Source organism: Carassius auratus, unplaced genomic scaffold (genome assembly GCF_003368295.1).
Source record: "Carassius auratus strain Wakin unplaced genomic scaffold, ASM336829v1 scaf_tig00215414, whole genome shotgun sequence".
NCBI classification, from domain to species: domain Eukaryota; kingdom Metazoa; phylum Chordata; class Actinopteri; order Cypriniformes; family Cyprinidae; genus Carassius; species Carassius auratus.
The window spans coordinates 184224-207650 of NW_020528078.1; the positions used below are offsets into that span (position 1 = coordinate 184224).

General features: G+C 36.0%; 1 protein-coding gene across 1 annotated transcript in view; it reads left to right on the top strand.

Moving 5' to 3' along the window:
* Positions 1 to 13673: 13673 nt before the first annotated feature.
* Positions 13674 to 23427, top strand: part of LOC113094632 (neurotensin receptor type 1-like) — a 30723-nt gene continuing 20969 nt past the window's right edge. Inside the window, exon 1 of the mRNA XM_026260229.1 lies at positions 13674 to 14439. Within this exon, the coding sequence (XP_026116014.1) occupies positions 13768 to 14439 (672 nt within the window). The 5' untranslated portion in view covers positions 13674 to 13767. The remainder of the gene's footprint in view (positions 14440 to 23427) is intronic.

A 23427-nucleotide genomic window follows, 5' to 3' on the forward strand; every position in this document is an offset into this window, starting at 1 on the left:
CTTGACAATTGTCCAGAAGACAATCATCAACACCCTCCACAAGGATGGTAAGCCACAGAAGGTCATTGCTGAAAGGGCTGGCTGTTCACAGAGTGCTGTATCAAAATATATTCATAGAAAGTTGACTGGAAGGAAAAAGTGTGGTAGGAAAAGGTGCACAAGAAACAAGGATGACCACCGCCTTGGGAAGATTTTCAGGAAAAGCCGATTCAAGAACTTGGGAGAGCTTCACAAGGAGTGGACTGAAAACTAGAGTCAGTGCATCAAGAGTTGCCACACTCAGACGTCTTCAGGAAAAGGGCTACAGCTGTCACATTCCTAGAACCAAGCCACTCCTGAACCAGAAAAAAATGTCAGGAGCATTTCACCTGGGTAAGGAAAAAAAGAACTGGACTGTTGCTCAGTGGTCCACAGTCCTCTTTTCAGATGAAAGTAAATTTAGCATTTCATTTGGAAATCAAGGTCTGTAGTCTGGAGGAAGATTGGAGATGCACAGAATCCAAGCTGCTTGAAGTCCAGTGTGAAGTGTCTGAAGTCAGAGATGATTTGTGGTGACGTCTGCTGGTGTTGCTCCATTGTGTTTTATCAGGTCCAAAGTCAATGTAGCCATCTACCAGGAGATTTTGGAGAACTTCATGCTTCCATGTGCTGACAAGCTTTATGGAGATGCAGATTTCATTTTCCAGCAGGACTTTTAGCACCTGACCACAACACCAAAACCACTTCCAAGTGGTTTTTTGACCATGATATTACTGTGCTTGATTGGCCAGCCAATTCACCTGACCTGAACCTCACAGAGAATCTATGAATCCTATCTATGAATACTCAGCAGTGCCACAGGCTGATCGCCTCCATGCCATGCAGCACTGAAGCAGTAATTCCTGCAAAACTAGCCCAACCAAGTATTGAGGGCATACTAAAACCTACTTTGGAGATCTTGAACATTTCTGTTTTGTATATCTTTTTTTGACTCATCTTTGATAAAATATTCAAATTTGTAATTTTCCTAAGCTGTAAGTCATAATCATCTGAATTGAAACAAAAAAACTGCGCAATGAATCCAGAATAAAAGAAAGTTTGCTTTTTTAAATTAAATTACAAAAAATAAAGAACTTTTCCATGATAGTATACCTGTAGTTTCTGCCAAATGCGGTGGAGTGTCTGACCAACACCAGTATGGAATTAAGATCTTTCTCATGCAAAACCTTATTTATGCCCCGGACCAACAAGCAAGCCAAAGCAAACAGCATATCTGATTCTGGCCTTTGCGAACCATGTGGCCCATTGATGAATAACCTGTCATTTGAAGGGACAGAAAAGCATCATGAGTCATGCTGCTGGAGGTACGTCATAATTTCACTGACAGCTCTGAGCATCACAGATTGATACTTCTGGAGCATTGTCTCTTTGTCACACTGTTTCTCTATGGCTGAAGAGCTGAGAGTCATGTAACCAGATCAAGTGGACAGATCAATTACTTTTATGTCAGTGCTACTAACAGAAACACTCACTATCAAAAGCATCATATTAAGTACCTCAAGCTGTCACTCCACTAGATTCCTATGGGAATTTTAGAGATGTGGTTCTGCTTGACAGTCCCATGGTGGTATATGTCTCTATGAATGAAATTCTTCATTATCACTGACTCTGTGCCATAAGAAGACGGCTTCTTAGATCACTGGATCTCTGCTAAGGGCAAGCCATGTGGAAAATCCAATAATAGTCCTTTGACTCTTAGAGAATGGATTCATACTCAGTCACACCATGCTTAAATCAGTCAAACTGACTCCAAATGAAAGAGAAAGAGAATAAACTATCAGAAAGAATGAAGAGAAATAGAAAGAGAAATTGGTTAAGGGCTCTGCAAGGTGACAGCTCTGTTCTGAAGTAAAAATAATATTTGACATTCAATTCTTAAAAAGAATACAAATAATTATATTCTAAATATTATGGTTCTCAAGTAAATTTTATTTTAGGATGTTTATATATTTTAATAGAAAACAAATGAAAAGAAAATGAACAACTCAACATTTTAATAATTTGAAGAAACTTTTTCCTATAGGGAACTTTTTGTGCATCCAAAGGTGGATGATAAAGCTTGTTCTTTGTCCATTCATGCCAATAAAGAACCTTTATTTTCAAGAGTCTTCCTCTTTTAAAAGCTCTACAAATACTGATCAAGCAGTCTCCCAGTTCTGATCAACCAATGAAGGCTCATTTTACAGCCATTATCATATTCAATTTCTAATGTTTTAATTAAATTGTAATGACATCCATTGCAAATTCAGTCCCTAAACATACTTTATTAGCATACATGACATGTCTGGTTCTCGCATAAAAAGACTGGTTTATGATGTTTGTAGTTAATAGATTTGGCTGCTTTTAGCCTTACCCTGGAGTTAGTTGACCCTCTGCCTATGGCCATTATATCACATGTTTGAAGCTCTCCAAGAAAACAGCACAATGATTTTCATTAGTTTTGTTGACTGTAATGAATTCTGTCATTAACTAATCAAACTCATGTCATTCCATGAGAGAAATAGAACATGCTGCTGGCTGCTGGACTGTTAGTATAATTTGCTGCACAAATCACATTTTCACTCATTAATCCTTTGGTCAGAGCTGTGGTGCAGCAGTAGAATACATACTTGTTGTGCACAATAGTGTGTTAAATCTGACAGATTTTTACAATCATCAAGCAACTAAGTGTCATTCATTTTCAAAGAGAATTGAGATTTGCAGCAAAAAAAAAAAAAAAAAAAAAAAACCTCTGACATGCATATAGATATTGCTAGCCATCCCTCATCTGATGAAACCCCTTCTATTGTTGACATTTTATTCAACATGAAATTGGTCTTTTACCTTTTCATAATTTATGCATTAAAAAAAACAGTACATGGGAAAAGGGAGTTAAGGCTTGAAAGGAAGAAGATATATTAGGATGAAAGTGAAAAACAGCTGAGAGTGTGGGGATGATAAAGAAACTCATAATGAGCTTTTCTTTATTTTCTCTTATTTCTTTCAGTGTCTCTCCCTTTTTCTCTCAGTGATTGCTCTCTTCTTATCAGCACTCGTTTACAAGGGCCATTCTCTTTTGACAATACCAATATCTTCTGTTCTGTGCTTCCAAAAAGAGACTCAAAATCAGAACAGGATTTATTATTCAAAAGCTTTTTTAAACTACCTCTTTCACCCAGGGTTAAGGATCTCTCTGTAAAACCTCAAAGTCACACAATTGCCACTTGAACACAGGACCCACTCATTCAACCCCCCTTTCATTATTCATAGTTCTTATGAGGGTGGGGAGTGAAGGAGATTTATTCAGACAGATTAATTCAACTTAAAGGTGAAGTGTTTCTGAGCCAAATGCAACACTAAACAAGTCATAGACAATGTTTTTATTAATATTTTATTAACATTTATATAATAATTACGAATTTTAAGAGATGTAAATATCGTTCTTCAAACCTTTTCTATTTCTTCAGCTGTCGTTTAAATGGACCACCACTATTGGGTGCTACTTGAAGGTGCAGTGCCTAATGCTTTGACTTTGTTTGGAACTATTTTTACTGATGGAAAAAAAAAAAAAAAACAGATATTGGCAATATTTTGTAATTTAGTTAGCTAAATGAATGAGTCATGAGTTGTTTCCCAAATAAAATACCATAGACTATGCACGTGCGGATCCATAAGCAAAGCTTTATCCTATACAGGTACATCACAATAAATTAGAATGTTGTGAAAAAAGTTCATTTATTTCAGTAATTCAACTCAAATTGTGAAACTTGTGTATTAAATAAATTCAATGCACAATGACTGAAGTAGTTTAAGTCTTTGGTTCTTTTAATTGTGATGATTTTTGCTCACATTTATCAATAACCCACCAATTCACTATTTCAACAAATTAGAACACTTCATAAGACCAATATAAAAAACACATTTTAGTGAACTGTTGGCCTTCTGGAAAGTATGTTCATCTACTGTACATGTACTCCATACTTGGTAGGAGCTCATTTTACTTTAATTACTGCCTTAATTCGGCGTGGCATCGAGGTGATGAGTTTGTGGCACTGCTGAGGTGGTATGGTGGTTTCTTTGACAGTGGCCTTCAGCTCATCTACATTGTTTGGTTTCTTGTTTCTCATTTTCCTCTTGACAATACTCCATAGATTCTCTCTGGGGTTTAGGTCTGGTGAGTTTGCTGGCCAGTCAAGCACACCAACACCATGGTCATTTAACCAACTTTTGGTGCTTTTGGCAGTGTGGGTAGGTGCAAAATACAGCTGAAAAATGAAATCAGCATCTTTAAAAAGCTGGTCAGCAGAAGGAAGTATGAAGTGCTCCAAAAACGGTTGCAGAGACAACGGTTCAAGCAACTTGGGCTATGAGCTTCTCCATAGAGCTGAAGATCTTTGCCCGAACCCGACGGGACCCGTCGGGACCCGACGGGTTCGGTCGGGTTCGGGCTTAATTTCTATCATTTTACGCGGGCTCGGGCCGGGCTCGGGCTTGCGCTCCGGTTTGCGAGGTAAACGAGCGGTCATGTGATGTGTTTCGATTAGCGCGAGAAAGATGCGAAAATAAATGCTGAGCAGGTGTAATGGAGGCTTGCCTCTGGTGATTACGTTTTGGTTGCACCAGCAACTAAAGCAAACTCTGAGGTGTGGAAAAGTTGTGACCATGCTTATAATGAGAATAATGAGTCAATAATGACGCACCATCAGTGAGCGCAGGAGCGCGCTGAAGACATCTACAGTGGATTCAATCATTTTCCTCCACATAAACATGTAGACCTAGCCTAATCTCTGTGAGTAAAGGTTTTTCAAATGATAACTAAATATTCATTGAGTCTTAAATGCATAATGTTGACAGAGTGTTTACGCTAATGTTGCCATTATTCTTTTATTAAATAAAGCAAATCCGGCGGAGCCTTTATCTTAATTTCGTTATTGCCAAATACCCAACTTAATTAAAAATTTATCTTAATTTTTTTTTTTTTTAAATTACTCGTTTTTATTGGTGCGTTGGTCTATTTATAGGTTAAATGAGCCTATGTCTAGAATGCTGAGATGTTACGATGTGACACAGGACTTATTATGTTATGAGTAAATTATGTTAAAACATGAATAAATTGCTCATTGTTGGCAAAAGGCAAAAGAGCTGTGTGCGTGCGCACATTTGAATAATGTCGTGCTGTAAACGGGTTCGGGCTTTAAAAAAGCTGTCAATCAAAATGTACTTGTCGGGCTCGGGCCGAAACCTGTCGGGCTCGGGTCCTGTCGGGCCTAACTTTTAAGGCCCGATTACAGCTCTACTTCTCCACCCTTCCTCCAGACTCTAGGACCTTGGTTTCCAAATAAAATATAAAACTTGCTCTCATCTGAAAAGAAGACTTTGGACCACTGGGCAACAGTCCATTTCTTCTTCTCCTTATCCCAGCTAAGACGCCTCTGATGTTGTCTGTGGTTCAGCAAATTCCTTGACATGTCTGTGTGTGGTGGCTCTTGATGCTTTGAGCCCAGCCTAAGTCCATTCCTTTTGAAGTTCACTCAAATTGTTGAATCGTTTTTGTTTGACAATCCTCATAAGTCTGAGGTTCTCTCGGTTGGTTGTGGATCTTTTCCTTCCACACTTTTTCCTTCCGCTCAATTTTCTGTTAACATGCTTGGATACAGCACTCTTTGAACAGCCAGCTCTTTGGCAACGAATGTTTGTGGCTGACCCTCCTTGTGAAGGGTGTCAATGATTGTCTTGTGGACAACTGTCAGATCAGTAGTCTTCCTCATGATTGTGTAGTAAACCAAACTGAGAGACCATTTTGAAGCCCCAGGAAACCTTTGCAGGTGTTTTGAGTTGATTAGCTGATTGGCATGACACCATATTCTAATTTGTTGAGATTTGTTAATTGGTGGGTTTTTGTTAAACGTGAGCCAAAATCATCACAATTAAAAGAACCAAAGACTTAAACTACTTTATTCTGTGTGCAGTGAATTTATTTAATACACAAGTTTCACATTTGGGTTGAATTACTGAAATAAATTAACTTTTTTATGACGTTCTAATTAATTGCGAAGCACCTGTATATGGATTTTTGAACGCATAAAAAGACTGACAGGAAAATAAAATATTCTGACATGCTAAACAGTTTTACAGTGGCCACTGTCACTTTTCATTTTTATGTTTACAGATATCACCAGGATCTCTCAGTACAGTTATTTGTGTGGTTTCCTTCTCAGAGTATGACCCCCCCTTAAATCGCTTTTAACTGGGTGAATGATGCTGCCACAAAATACTTCCTACACTAAAACAGATTAGCACTTCCTTCTAACAACAGCAGTAGGGCTACACATTTTGTGATCCATTTGTGCAAATGGGTTTTCTAATTCAATCAAATGATTTATGGCCACAATTTGCTTGCGTTTTATCAATATGGTTGTTTGGATTTTATCAGACCACACAAAAGCCAGTTCCAGATCTGATATTAGCATAATGTCATGCTCTGTAGCTGAACAGAAAGAGGCTGTTTGTTTCTGATTTATGAACAGGTGTGTAATGCCACACTATAGCAGAAGATGGAGGTTCTGTAGATGCAATTAGCTAAAGATGCTCTCATCCAGATCATCTAATGTTATATGTTTAGCACATTGGAGCAGCGGCCAGTTGCTTAAAATAAGCCTATATATTAAGACTATGTCTTAAGAACTAGTATGACTAACTAGCAGTTAACAAGGGGTAATAAGTCAAATTTATTATTTATACATTTTACTTTTATTATCAGTCTTAAAAAAAGAGTGTGTGTGTGTGTGTGTGAGAGAGAGAGAGAGAGAGAGAGAGAGAGAGAGAGACAGAAAACAGATATCTAACTTGTAAGACTAGTCTTAGCATTTTATGCAAGCACCAGCATCAGGTTTTATTCTGAGTAAAGTAATCACAAACCAAACCTGGACCAATCAGCTGTGAGCAATTGACATATAACTAGACATTTTAGAGACAAAACAGCCTAGTTTGTGCAGCTACATAATAATTATGTTTATTTTATATGAATTATAAACTGTATCCTTAATGCATTACACATTGTAACACCGTGACAAAGGGAACATATAACACACACAAGCAATATCTTCACAATTAATTTTCAACATTTACTTTAAAATAAACGCATAAAAATAAATACAAGATTGAAAACACATAAAGGTTAAAAATGTTGATGTTTTCTTTTAGGCTCTTTGTAAATTTACATAAATTATTAATTAAATAAATTCAGATGATTTTGTTCCATTAATATAGATAATTATTGAATCTGCCTTCTCACTTTCGTGACAGCCCCAGTGTTTTTTCTCTGCTTTGTAAATGTTTAAATTCATTATATTTTTCATATCATATCTCTTCAACAGATAAGTTTATTGTGTTAACTCTCTCAAGAGTGTACTGCACTCTCCATGTTTCCTGTGATTGGATATTTGCTGCAGATGTCATATTTTCAAGTCACATGCTCCAGTTAATCATAATCTCTGAGTTAATTATAATCTCTGGATCGAACCCTGAGTTAATAGACAATTCTTATAGTGAGGATGGTTAACTCATCGAACCCAATGTCAACCAGCTTGGATTTGCTTGGTTTTGTCAACTCCAAACCTACTCTTAAACTTATTGTTTAACTAGATTTATGTAATCCACCTGCACAGCCTCATCATTTTCATAAAAAAACACACACAAAATTAACTGAGGTTGGTGGTTTTATATGTTGCATCAGGGAAACACAGATGACCTTATCAGAAACTTTTATCTTTTTCTTTTTTTTTTTTTTCAAGTTTCCCTTTCAGGACAATCACAGCTGCCTTATTTTTATCCATCAAACAATGATGAAAACAAAGGAATGTTGGAGACAGACGTCAACACCAGCACCTGCGAACCTGGAGCATTTTTTCCTTTTGCTTCTCACCTGCAGAGTAATTGAAGGGAAGACCTACTGTTTCCAAAAGCGATGTGCCCTTTAAATGTCAAAAAAGATTAATAAGATGCTGCATGCAATCTAACGATCTATGTAATCAGCTATAGAAATGCTTAATAGAGGTGAGACATTTCACCAGATGAATGCATGTCAATAATACACAAAGTACTCATAGAGCAAGTATTCAGAATAAAGTGCTATCTATACCAGAAGGGTGGACTGTTTGCTTTTAACATCTGTCTTTCTAAACCCCCACATCTCTACCCTTATAATGGTCTTCTGTGGACACATTGACCTTAGGATACCTTTTATGACACAGAAAAGATACCTAATGTAATTTAACAGATAATAAAGTAGTGAATCTCACGGCTTAATGGTTAAGTTGTGTGGACAAATGAAGAAAAAAAAAATACACAATCCACCAAATGTAACCAAAATGAATTATTCATGCCGCCAGTAAACCATTCAGGGGGAGGAAATACGAAACGCCATTGTCCAGGTATTCAGACAAAGGGAGTCAAAGAGCAAAGACAAACCTCAGCTAATGTCTCTCTAAGGGAGATTTATTCATTCATTCAGAGGAAGGGACAGTGAACATCCAGGAAAGACAGACAAAAGTGTTTATATTTATAGTCCTTCATGTTATGGCATTTAGCACATGTGACCATGAAAACAGATGCTGCATCCAGTGTAATTAAAGGTGACAGTTTCTCATATTATGTATACAGTCATATAACTCATTGCAGTCACAGACACTGCTTGCTTGCTTATTTACTTACTTAGTTGTTTAAGATGACGATGATAAAAACAAATTCCTCACATCTGTATTACATTCCTATTGTTGTCTAAGCTTATTTTGAAGGATTCTTCAAAGTATAAATCTTATTAATATTAATTACCTTAGATAATAGATTAATTGAATATACATGAACACATTTGCAAGGTAGTTTAGAAAGCATTGCAATTGCATTTGCTAATTGCTATTAATGTGCTTTCTGTACCTTTTGCTTTGTGAGTGGTTGTGAGCAATAAATTGTTTTGTGAGGGGTTGCACTGGTTAAAAAGAAATGTAAATTAATTAATGTAAATGAGTGTGGGCATAACAGACTCAGTGATGAAACAATGGGAATTTTGTGGCAATGATTATTCTATAATCGAGAAAAATTGATAGTTCACAAATGGCAGATCATTCGACCCTCCCTGATAATGAATTTCTTGTTAATTTCCTGTTTAAAGAACGTGCTTACAAGAGTGCAAGGTATTTATAGCACATAATCATTGCCTTAAATATTTCTTATTTTATGGCAAGTACTTTTATAGCTATGGATGAATAGCTATAAAAGGAATAGGCTTGATTTTTATCTCAATGATCCTTGCTTTGTTGTATTTTTAAATTAGATTTTTTTTTTTTTCGCTGTACCAGAAGGTCAAGGCTGAATGCCCCAGTGAGTCCCTGCTGGCAAATGATCTAACTAGACCACTCTGGCATATTTTTTAAGCAACATATAAATCTCATATAAAACTTATTTGCTAATGTCTTATTAGTGCATTGCCCATTTCTGAATGGTTTCTGAAAGCATAAAATGTACTTTTATATTAAGACAAAGCCTCAAAGATGTCCTTCAAAAGTATCAGGTAAACAACGAAGAGATGCAGTGCATAAGAACAGTCATACACTGCATAAAACTCTTATTCAGAGATCAATAATAAGATCCAACATGCCTGCCACATCAGTCTCAAAAGAAAATTGCAATGGTGCATGCCACTTATTGAGGTGGCATGCAATAATATAACACACTGGCAACACATGTTCAAGCAATCAAATGTATTCAATACCTGAGTTATTTTGATGGGATTTGAATATTAATGATGGGAAACATTGTAAGAACACTTGACTTCAGCACTTAAACACACTAGCACATGCAAAGCGGCGAGTGAGGAAAGCAGCATTAACTTCAGCAGATTCACATTGTGCATTCACAACAATGGAGTTTCTGCTGTGTAAAAGATCTAGGGGCAATTTATAGAAAATAAAATGAGTGCTGGGTCATGCCACTTTTAATAATTGCCATAAATTATAAAATGGTCAAGAGTGGGGCACTGAGAATTATCTCAAACTTGATCACTGTGAAATCTAATTAACATGATAATTACCAGATGGTAATTAATCTTCATGGAACAGAGTCAAACCACAAAGTGTAGATATAGACTGCATAAAGCATCTAGATTCAGATTTAGTGAACTGCTATAGACATGATGAATTAAATGAATGGGACTTTAACTGACACATTGAAATGAATGTGGTATCTGTGTTGTTGTTTTTTTATTTAAGTTTTTTAATGATTTTTGGTTTGATTTGGTTTGTTTTTGTCTTCCTCCGTTCCTTTTCTGTTTGTGCATGATTTAGGATTGTGGGAAACAAAAGTTATTACCAAAACGGAGAGGGAATGGGAGGAGATAACTAACCTCAGAAGTCATGATTTTATGGAAAGCCATAACAAGGGCATGTAAGCGCAAGGAATAACACATTTAAGGATCTATAATGTGCCTATTAAGGATGTTTCTAACTCTGAATCTGGTTTTAACATTTTTAGTTGTATTTGCAGCCATACTCATTAACCATTCTATCAGTTAGTTAAGTTCTGTAGTTAATAATTAAAAATCTTTTTATTATTGTATTATTACATTTAATTACATCATGTAATATTTAGTCATATTCCACTTTATGCATGCATTCTTTTTACTGCATATATTTTGTTTTTGTTGACATTAGTATTAACTAAAAAATATTTGAACCATTTAATACAAAATATATATATAAATATATCTAAACTGTGAAGCTTGTTACACAGCAGTTACATCTGTAATGGAAACAGGTCAATTTAGCTCAAAGGGAATCATTTAAGATTTTAAAGGGAATTTAAACAGAATCACTGTTTCACGGCTGATCACTGAGACGCCCTGCGGTTCAGTGAACGAGCCGTTTAACATCAAATCTGCGCTGGATATTAATATCCAAAGTATAGTGAAAACACTATCAATTAGCACAGTAACAAGATCGGCAGTTTAAGACATTAACTTGTAAGCACAAAACACAAGATACTTCTCTTTTCCATATGAATAAGACTTTATTAGATAAATCTAAGACATATAAACTAATCTAACACATAAACGTACTCACTCACACATTCACACAAGTTGCAGGAAGATCGAAAGTTAGGAAAAGATGAGTTTAAGAGAATGGAAATATGGAATTCCGAGTTTACAGCAATACGTTAAATTGCATAGACATGAACCACCATCAATCACGTAATTAGCGCTCGCATTGAGTTCCTCAATGAGGTTAAAATTATATTAGATACATCAGTAAAGGTCACAGTCTGGAGGTTACTTGCGTCTGTGAAAAAGGGAATCCCGGTGAAAGGGGTATCCCGATGTCGCTGATTGGCTGGAAGTTCAGTAGTCGCTGAAGTGACGTCTTGGGAAGCCCGTGGTGGGGCGTTGGCTGAAAATGGAGTTGTGTGGCTGGTTGAAGTTGAACGGGCAGACGAGGTTGACGTTACAAAACTTAACTCAGAACACGAAACTCTCAAATGGAAAAAAAATAAATAAAGTTTGACGAGACTAGGTGGTGTTCCTTCTCATCGTGGCTAAGTAGCAGCAGGCAGGCATGCTGCAACCGCGCTCAAAGAATAGTGATGACAAACAGCATGGCTAAAAGCTAAAGCTAAGAAGCAAAGCTAAAAGCTAAAACTAAGAGCAGACATGACTAGTAGCAGAAGCAAAGCTAACAACTAAAAGCACAGACATGACTAATAGCAGAAGCACAGCTAGAGACTAAAAGCAAAGATTTTATGGTGTCCAAAGTATTTAAACTGGCCTGTTGGCCACACCTCAAATGTTGTCTTGACCAATCTGATATTGTCTTGGCTCGGGGGTATCATAAATCATAGGTTTATCTTACCAAGCATGTGGTCCGAATTTTCCCACTCTTGCAGGGTCTAATTTTGGACATGATTCCTATAACCAGGTTATGATATATTAGAAATACCGTAGTTATTAAAAAAAACATACACAATAAGTGATTATAACATGATAGTCAAATGTGTGGGTTACATATAAATGAATATGGAGTGAAGCGATTGACTGATTCATAAGTCTTTTTGAGTTCATTCTGGTCTGGTAGTTTTATTATATTCATAAGAGAAAGAAAGTCTGTACCGATTTTTCCCGGAAAAACACGACAGGCTGGAGGCGTGACGTCTGGTTCGAGTCATTTCAGTTACACATCAAACTACTATGGCATGATATAGCACTTTGTTAAATTGACATGTAAAAGCATGATTTGCATAATGTCATTACTAATGAAGATTACCACATAAGGAAGGGGCTCATCTTCATCCTCTTTATGACATCCAGAATTAGCGGCAGGTGGTTAAGAGATTTATTAGTCAAAGGACATTCAGAGACCATTATTCTTTAGACAAGAAATACTGTAGAGCTGATGAAAGACATCACAACAGTGAGGGCCAGTCTGATGCCTGCTCATTTCCATCCATCACCATCTATCCCACTCATTCCTGAGTCCTGACAGGCCTGACCCATAATAACATTAGATTTTCATTACACTGAGGGATTCACAGTTATTGTGTAGAATTAAATGTTACTTACCTTTGAACATTTTCACTGTTGTTTGGGTTATTAATTGCTGTAGCACAGTTGCTGAAATATGTCAACAAAAAAAGGCTTCATTATTTAAATCCCAAAACATTCAGATTATATCTAGACATAGCAAACACACCACTCATGGTGTCTGAGGAAAGGCCATAAAATAATAAAAGCAGCCATCCATAACACATTCTGTATGTACTACTACACTCTGACAGAGGCTTCTTGAAGATCCAGTCATGTAAACACCATAAAATTGACTAGGACAGTGGATACTGACTTGAAAAACTGCAGAAAATATAATTTTGCCTATTTGCAGTCTACTCAAGATGATACCTCAAGTTTGCTGCCTTTAAATCTAAGTGAAATCTAAGTGGTGCAAAAGTGGCAAACAACAGCGATGACTAGGTCTATTCCTAACGAACAGGGAACGTTCTCAGAATGTTGTGCCAAGGTTCTCTCAAAGTTATAAACAAAAATTCTTCCAGTAATGTTAATAAACTGTATGTTCAAAGTTATCTGCTCTTTAATAACATTATCAAAACGTTAGCACAAAACATTATTTAGGCAATGCATTGCTCATGGAACATTTCTTTCTGAAATAGTTTCCCTTCCTAGAAATTACTGTTACAAGTCAGAACGTGTGGAAACAAAGGTGATAGAAAATAATGAAGAGAACATTTTATATTGATAAATATCCTGTTAAGGTTAAGCAATATGTTGGACGTTGAATTTATATATATATATATATATATATATATATATATATATATATATATATATATATATATATATAAATTCAACGTCCAACATATTGCTTAACCTTAACAGGATATTTCAATAAAGTACTCAGAACTGAGACATTTTTTCATATATATTCAAGGTTATAGAGCAGTCTAACAGAAAATAAATGAATGGATGAATGAATGAATAAATACGCCAATCGTTGAATGGCACTGCGTCATTGCTCAAGGTCTGCGCTCAGACGCCTCCTCTGCGTATAGCCTCTGAGCATCTCGTTTTCACAGACCTGTATGAGTGAGTCTAGAGCAGGGGTCACTTGTTCACCACAGCTCTGCAAATGAACAAGTGTGAAAAAAACGCTGTTTAATTTTACTTGAGTCATGTGTTGGTGCTGAAAAACTAAAATGGAGGTTAATACTACGCTATCAGGACGCAACTTCATAGACCTGCGCATCCTAACGCAGAAACTTCTCTCCTCGGCGAACCAGTCGCAGCAGTTTCTAGACAATGAAACGGAGAGCGTCTCCGAGGAGGATTTGGACGTGAATACAGACATCTATTCTAAAGTTTTAGTTACTGTGATTTATCTCGTGTTGTTTGCAATCGGATGTTTGGGGAACTCGATCACCCTGTACACACTTCTCACGAAAAAATCTCTACAAAACCTTCAGAGTACGGTGCACTATCACCTGGCGAGTCTGGCCATATCCGATCTGCTCATCTTGATCCTCTGCATGCCCATTGAGTTGTACAACTTCATCTGGGTGCATCACCCGTGGGCTTTTGGGGAGGCTGTTTGTAAAGGGTACTACTTTCTGCGGGACGGCTGCTCGTATGCGACGGCGTTCAACATCGCCAGCCTGAGCGTGGAGCGCTTCATGGCCATCTGCCACCCGTTCAAGGCGAAGAGCATCATGTCGCGGAGCCGCACCAAGAAACTCATCAGCGCCATGTGGGTCGCGTCTTTTCTCCTGGCCACTCCGATGCTCTTCACCATGGGACAGCGACTGATGATCAAAGACGAATTTATATGCACCACTATTGTGTCCTCGATAGCTGCTAAAACCGTACTGCAGGTGAGCGAGCATTACACTTTACATTTTTGGGACGAGTGGAGAATTTGCCTGTATTTCTGTATCCTATAAAGCTTTGATTATATTTGAGTTGGGTTTTATCTTATACATGAATAGTAGAATTGTTTGTATCTAAAAGAAGTAACAACCTGTTGCGTAGCATTTCTAATTAATACCTGATCATTTTAAATATATATAGCCTATAATTGAGCACCATTGTGCAGCAGCAAGCATCACAACAACAAAAATGAACCTCAAGGTTGATCTAGATAAATGTGTGCAAATATATAGGGCCACATTCCGCCCTTGACTAAGCTACTACTGCTTCTACTAATAATGTTGATTTTACATTCTGACAGTTATCAATTAATTTTACTCCACAAAGCAGAAAAAAATACATCTACGCAAAACAGGCTATTAAACAATATGACAAAAATATACACTATACATAAAGACGCAACATAAAACCCAAGCCTGGGTAAACAGCATTGTTTAAAATGAGGGTAAGAATCATGTTTGCCACCCTCCAGATGGTTCAAATCAGTGTGAGATTACAACATTACACTAAAAACCAATGCTGACAAGTCCACTCACCAGTCCAAATAGAATAGGTATGAGTGGAAAATAAATTGTCCAAACAAGCAGTCTCTGCTGGAGTGATGAAACAAACTATGTTGACCCACAGCTCCAGTACGTAGAGTGGTTCAGTGCAACACCAGCCAGCCATGAACCATAGGTATCAGGGTAAAGACCAAAACCACTAGTACCTTTGGATCAAATAAAACAGTCAAACATAAACAAAACTTACCAAGTCCACCCTTAAAATATGTAATTTAACCCTAAGTAGCTATTTCTACATAAACAAGGATCTTGTCTTTGAAAAAATACTTTTGTTGATTTAACGTAATGCAGTTGGGTTGATTCAGTCACATTAATAATAATAATAAAGTTTGATTTGAAACCATAAAAGCGGTGGTTAAATGATTTAATATATTATGCCCCTATGATTATTTTGGACTTTCAAATGAATTGTTGATGTCTTAATTATTCAAACACATTAAAACGAAGACAAGCAGGGTCCTTATTGCTTCCATTGTGAGCCCTGATGGTCATGGAAGGCAAAATAAATCAGTCATTCTAATGAATTTAACTACTTTGTCTATTGAACTGTAAGTCTACTACAACTCATATCTGTTAGTTTAAGTAACAAGTGACAGAATTTGCTCAAAAATAATGATTTGCTATCTTACAAAAATGGAAAGCACTTACAGTGCCCTAAAGTAAATACTGATTGCTTGGAAATTGAGACATTATGCTTTGATTCTTGGAAAATTGTCCTTGCAGTCCTAAACCTTGCGCTTCTTTTATTGTTTTCTGTTACACCAGTTAATTTAATTTTGTTTGGAAAAAAATCAGTTTACAAGGACAGGAGGTCTCCTTCTTGTAAGACTCAGCTCTCTAACTTTCTATATTTAGAAAAAAAAAGAAAGAAAGAAAAGGTTGAAACTGAAAACAAGAACCTTTGGGGTTCTAGGCAAAAATACACGAAAATCATACTTAATTCTATATGAAATAACATTACAGCATTCCAAATAGATACTTGGAACTCATAGCACATTGGATACAGTTGGTGAGTCATGATCTGAAACAGGTTTATTCGCCAAGTGTGCGCACACACGCAATTATTTTGCTGTGTTTTTTTTAAGAGAATAGAGAATATGAATGCACACAAAAAAAGGCAAATATGCAGAAAAACGGAGAGATGCAAAAAGAGAGGTTCAAGAGTGACTGAATAAGGGATGAATTGATCAACAAAGTGATAGTTGGAAAGTCAGCTGTTTGCTACAGGACAAACAGCAAATCATGTTTCAATCTTGGCAAATTGGTCACCACAGAAAACCCCAAGATGTCCTCTTTTATATACAGAAGGTTTCACAATATGAAAAATGATCCAGTATTATATATTGCTATCAATACCTGAAATTCAAGTGCCCTGTGAGGCACAAAAATTTTGCACATGAATGGTCTTTTATTGCTTTTTGAGATGTGGTATAACCTCAGCACATAAAGTGTAATATGACATAAATATGTATGTTACTGAAGCTTTTTGTTCAGTAATAGTTTTTTTTTTTTTTTTTTTTTTTGAATATGAGCATATGTAGAGGTTTTCTGTACCTTTCACCCCCATCTGTTTGTTTTTGTAATCTTTCTTATGGCACAGTTTGCACCTGAAACTAATCTAGTACTGCACTTGAAAGTACATGGACACAAACATACAAATAAAATGAGACTGACATATATATAGCAGCAGGCAGTGCTGTATAGGTGGCTGATAGCTGATAGGCTACTGGCCTGGCACTGTGTTCTGGCAAATATTTAGAGTTCGTCTCACCATAAAAAGGGGGGAGAAGAAGGGATGAGTCAAAGTTAAAATCTTGCACAATCAATAACATTGGAAATGTGTGTGTACATTAAAACATAATAAGAAAAAAAGGGCCAGTACATTTAATACAGAAGGGACGTTCAATCTGGGGTTCTAGGGAGTGGAATGTATATAAAAGACTTATTTTCAAACCATGCTACATTACCATAAAAAAGTATGACTTTACTTACTTTTAAAAAGAAATAATACTTTTACATTTACATTTCAAATTAATGTTATTCCTTAAAAAACAATAATAATAATAATCAAATTTTCTACAAAAATATTAAGCAGAAAAAAAAAGATCACTATTGATAATAATAAGAAATGTTTCTTGAGAATCAAATCATATAATAATCATTTCTGAAAGATGTGACACTGCAGACTGGAGTAATGGCTGTTAAAAAGTTTTGCATCACAGAAATAAATTCTATATTTTTAATTCTATATTTCTATATAAGTTCCAAACTTTTTACAATAATGTATTTCTTTTAGGGCCTTCATAGTTGAAATGTTAACTTGAAATAAGAATTAAATATGTTTAATGTAATACTTTTAAAAACATTTACTGCATTTAAATATTACTATTTTATGTATTTTTAATAGCTTTTTTATTCATAGTTCTTGTTTTTAACAGTAAAAATTGTGTTATGCAATAGTACTATGATTTATATATGATTTGATTTATATATATTTTTTTCTTTCTTGCAGTGTACATGTATCTTTTGACAGGATTCCTTGCCACTGTTCCTTATATGTCTATTATTATCCATCAATTATGTATTAATAGTATGTATCTCTGTGTGTATCCATTCATTCATATTTTTATGTATTCATATATCTAATATTATTTATTCAAGACATATTCTAATGCAATTGTCTGAACAAAAATCATATCAAATCCAGGATAAACAGCCCACCTAAGAAATATGATATTTGCTCCTAAGCACACCTGGAAATAAATGTAAGACAACACATGTTAGTGAGTCCAGGAATCAGCAAATATAGAGCTGACGTGATGTGTCTATCCACAGTGAGCTAAGAGTGCACAGTGTACTGGCTGGTGTATCTGCTGCTGAGAGAGAGCAGCAGGAGGATGAACCCTAGTGCAAATGAAAGTGACTCAATACAGACTTTCTGTGAATCTGTGATATGTCAGTCAGTTACATTTTAAGTTAATTCTTAGTGGCCTTTAGTGGCAAGATATGTTATTACTTTTGTCCAAGATCCTGTCCATTGTATAAATTATTTAGTCAAAGTGCTTCAAAGCATTCACAGGTGCTCTCTTTACTCCAGACACCTTCAACCATCAGTGCACTGGCAGACAGAGAGATGTCTCACAGATAAAAGAAACCTCAGCCAAGAGTTCATCAAAGGAGAGAGACGAGAGGCCAAAGAAAGAGGGGAAAGGATACCTTTCAAAGTGATACCTTTCAGTCAGTAAACAAGATAGAATGAGACAGAGTGTCAACAAGGTGAATCTTTTTCCATCATGGGTTGATGCTAACCCTGAATGTTTTCAGTAAAAGCTCTGACTGATTTATCAGTCTTTTTCATGCTTCATCAATTTTGTCACACATCACCCAAAGCCCTACAACTGAACTGTAAATCAGATAAAGTGTTTATAATTAAATAAACTATTTTTGATAAAAGTAATAAAAATCTGGTAAATATTGTTAACTCTGCCCCAAAGTGATGCTTGTTTTAATTGCAGCACAGTGTTTTATTTAGATCAATGTACATGGAGTCATATTAAAAACAGTATTAACATAAACACATATACATATAGAATCATATCAACATTAATGGATTAGTTTATGGTGCCTTAATGACCTTTTTGGATCTTAATGTTTGTTTAGTTTTCATTTTTGAGTGAACTTTTACTTTAAGAGTAAAATAGAAAAATTCTCCAGACCCTGATCTGGATGGACCAAAGCTGCTTCATAATTGCTTTAGTGATGAGCAAAGACAAATAATAATCCTTACCTTCTGGGAATGCCTTCTTTTTGCAGTAAAACTTAGAAGCATGTCATGTTATCATGTTTTCAGTCATCTTAATTTTCATCACTACATTTTCTATTAGAAAGTGCACTGACAGACAGAGAGATGTCTCACAGATAAAAGAAACCTCAGCCAAGAGTTCATCAAAGAGAGGAGACGAGAGGCCAAAGAAAGAGGGGAAAGGATACCTTTCAAAGTGATACCTTTCAGTCAGTAAACAAGATAGAATGAAACAGAGTGTCAACAAGGTGAATCTTTTTCCATCATGGTTGATGCTAACCCTGAATGTTTTTAGTAAAGCTCTGACTGATTTATCAGTTGTCTTTTTCATGCTTCATCAATTTTGTCACACATCACCCAAAGCCTTCAACTGAACTGTAAATCAGATAAAGTGTTTATAATTAAATAAACTATTTTTGATAAAAGTAATACAAATCTGGTAAATATTGTTAACTCTTCCCCAAAGTGATGCTTGTTTTAATTGCGGCATAGTGTTTTATTTAGATCAAACATGGAGTCATATTAAAAACAGTATTAACATAAACACATATACATATAGGAATCATATCACACATTAATGGATTAGTTTTATGGTGCCTTAATGACCTTTTTGGATCATAATGTTTGTTTAGTTTTCATTTTTGAGTGAACTTTTACTTTAAGATTAAAATAGAAAAATTATCCAGACCCTGCATCTGGATGGACCAAAGCTTCTTCATAATTGCTTTAGTGATGAGCAAAGACAAATAATAATCCTTTTGTACCTTCTGAGAATGCAGTAAAACTAGAAGCATGTCATGTTTATCATGTTTTCAGTCATCTTAATTTTCATCACTACATTTTCTATTAGAAACAGAAATACCAGCTGTAAGATTTTGAAAAAAAAATATATAAAAAAAAACGCTTAGGAGACAATAAACAATACAAATAAACAAACACGTACTGTCAGTAACCATAGAAACCGCACTAATCCACCCTCTGCTTTAACACATGAGCTGTTATTTAAAGTGCACAAATATGAATTATAATGCTCATAACCCTTAAGGGCCTCACTTGCACACCACAGACCGGGATTTGGCTAATTACCTCATTAGTGCCTCTAAGGGTCATTACTTGGTTAAATCAAACTGTGCAATGCGCCTTGAACAAATGTGTATAAGGCACAAAAAATCTCAATTGAATAACTCCAACCCATTGCAGTGGTACAACTCTGTTTTATTAGCACACATGGCAATGCCTGTTGCTCCATTAGTCTGTTTATCCTTTGTTTCATAAGAACCTCTCCTCACTCTCTGTTGTATTCCCATTAGCTGTCAGTTTTTCATTTTGACGTAGTTGCCTGGTGGGATCAGTGGCTTTACTGAGTGAGGCAGTTTAGAAATCTACTGATGATTAGTCTAAAAGAAGAAGAAGAAAAAGGCAGCTAATCTGTTTAACACCTCAAATTGCATTTGCCCACATTTAAAGGTGCTGTGCTAAGTAAAGTGAACATTTTATCATGAGTTCTGCTCAGGTGGTCTCACATTGGACACAAATCTTACAATTATAATTGTGAAATTAGCATTAAACAAACAGGGAGAGATAAATGTTCCAGAAAAAGAGACAGTGCAGTACATAGTTGTTTTTAATTAATTAAAAATAATATAAACATAGCATAATTTAAATATAACATAAAACATCCCAGTGTTCATATCTGATAAGAAAGTAAGAAACAACATTATTATGTACATAAAATGTAATCAAATTAGATTTTTTTGATGTAATTCAATTTTCCATCTCTGGAAATGACTTTTACTGTTATAATGATGCAGGCACGGAAAGAGAAGAGAGGCAAGGATCTAATCAAAGCTTTTTAATAACAGAGATAAATAATAAGGACACAAGGAAACCAGAGAAACAGAGCACACATATAACAACTGACCAAGAACATAGGAAACACTAGTGCTTTATACAGTCATGTGAAACAGAAAGACACTCAGTTGAATTCCATGGTTTTCTGTATCAGGACATAATCTGGTTCTTGGCAGTCTTATAATTTGGAAAAATAAAAACTAAGTAACAATATTCTGTAGTGACTTTATCAGTCTTTCACATCATTATGGAGGACTTCTGGCACACTCTTTTTCACAACGTTACTCCAGATTATTGAGTTTTGTGGAATTAGTGTATACAAAGCTCTCGTCTCACTCAGGGGTGTACTCAACTTCAGTCAGGATGAGCTCTAGACTTTGACTGCTGCAACACTTTCGGTTATTTTTCAGTTGTTCTGTTGTAGATTTGCTGCTGTGCTTGAGTTTAAAATCTGATGTACTATTATTATATGAAGTTTAATTTACTCCCTCAGTATTACACTTGTGGCCCGAACATTAAAAAAAAAAAAATACATATATCTAAAAATAAATAAATAAAGAGAGAAGAAATGTATTCCATGTTAAACTGTTTTTTTTTTTCTTTTTTAAAAAAAAGTTGGTGTTTGAAATTAAGCTTTTTTTATTGATTGTAGTGCTAATAATTTTGATTATAGAGATATAATTCATTGTATGATAAACCTGTTTTTAAAGGCCCTTTAAAAACATATTCAATGATGAGCATGCTAATCTTTATTATCCTCGCACTTTATTATTGCTCAACTGAATTCACTGACTGAGCTCGAATGAAAATGACAGAAGTGTTTTCCGGCTTCACAGAATGAACCGGTTCCGTGCGTGGAACTGAAAGTCTTACAGTTACTTATGGACTGATGGATGGGCTTTTTTTTTTTTTTACACAGAATTATGCATTGCTGTTGGTTTTGTAACATTTTCTAACACACAGCTGCAAAATTACAGTCCAACTGAATGGGTGAACACCAAGGACTGTCTGGTGAACATGCACAAATTTAAACGGGCGACATGCTCGAAACAGACTGGTAAAAAAATTGGCTAACACTGGGGGTGCCTGTCATCAGTGTGGGCGGGCCTGTGCCTGTCGGGCCTGTCCGCTGCCTACACCCTTGATCTTATCCAAGTGCAAACACAGTTAAAAAACTTAATGACTGGCTTAATTGCTTCTTTATGTACAGCAGTGGTGCTATATAGCACCTTAATCACTCCAAAGAACCGCTGAAAAACCACTGAAGAACCATGCAGGGGCTTAACAGGTTTTTTATACAGTGCCATATAGCACCCCAACATCCCCAAGGAACCACTGAAGAACCATTTTTTTAGAGTGTGCTGCAGCACCTTCATTCTTTTCAGCCATTCTGTTGTAGATCTGCTGCTGTGCTTGGGATCACTAATGGCCAAGCTTTAGCTGTAGGACGGATGGCCTCTTATTTGACTCTAGAATATTCTGGTATACAGAGGAGTTCATGGTCGACTGTGGATACAGGTCCTGTGGCTACAAGACAAGCCCAAAATCATCAACCCTCCATCAGTATGTGTGACCTTTGGTATGAGGTGTTTGTGCTGATATATTCTTTTGGCTTTAACCAAATGTGGCACTGTGTATTATGGCCAAACATCTCCACTTTGGTCTTGTCTGTTCAAAGGACATTGCTCTAGAAATCTTATGGTTTGTTCAGATATAACTTTGCAAACCTATGCTATCCTGCAGTGTTAATTTTAGAGAGAAGAAGCTTCATCTAGTAACCCTTCCTAACATGCCTTATTTGTCTGGGCTTTTTCTAATTGACTTCATTGTTGTTCTTTTCTCATGTACAGTATATTAATAATGCAAGAACTTACTGTTCATTTAGTTAATTTGTCTGTTTTTTATTAAATTAATTAGATTCTTTCCTTCTACTATTTTCTAAATATTATCATGAAACCGTGTTATGTCATGAAAAATAGAGCCCTGGTGCTGCTTTTACTGTTTCTTCAGTGTACAGACTAAATAAAAACAGTGAAAATATTCAGTCAAAGTGTAGCTAATCCATGCAAGACTGCAGGAACCTGGGTCCTCGGAAAGCAGACACTTAAGTGGAATTTGATTTGCCACATGATTTGTTTGCTTATTCAAGTGTACATGTGCACTGTTGCCTAAGTGAGCATACCTGCTGGACAGCTTTGATGGAGAAATGATATGGGAATGCCATTTTTTCTGAAAATTCTTAGACAGACTGAATACATCGACAGTCACAGTGCAGACTGACCTCCGTCACTATTGAGGAAACATTTTTACTAGAAATTAAACATTAATCACAAACATCATATACTTTCTGTGAGAATCTTTTGCTCAGTACATAAAAAAGTCATTTACAAATATGTGGTCAAGGTCCCCCATTATACCAACACTATCATTCAGATCAATCTGAATTGTCTCAAAACACAATTGTCCATTTAATAAGGTAGCTGAACTCTTTTTTTTCCCATGGAGATGGGTTCTTTCCAGGTTAAAATCCCTATTGAATGGTCTCTCCTGTTCAACTGAACTCAAATGGGGAAACTCCTGTTTACTGTGACACAGCGTGAAGATATATCAAGAAGCAAGAAGCTCAAAGCCTGCTACTCCCTGTGGAAATGTAGTGCCATTTTTGTGACTCATTCAGGGCTCCCCTGCAAGCTTCAGATGGTCACAGGCGCTTGGGC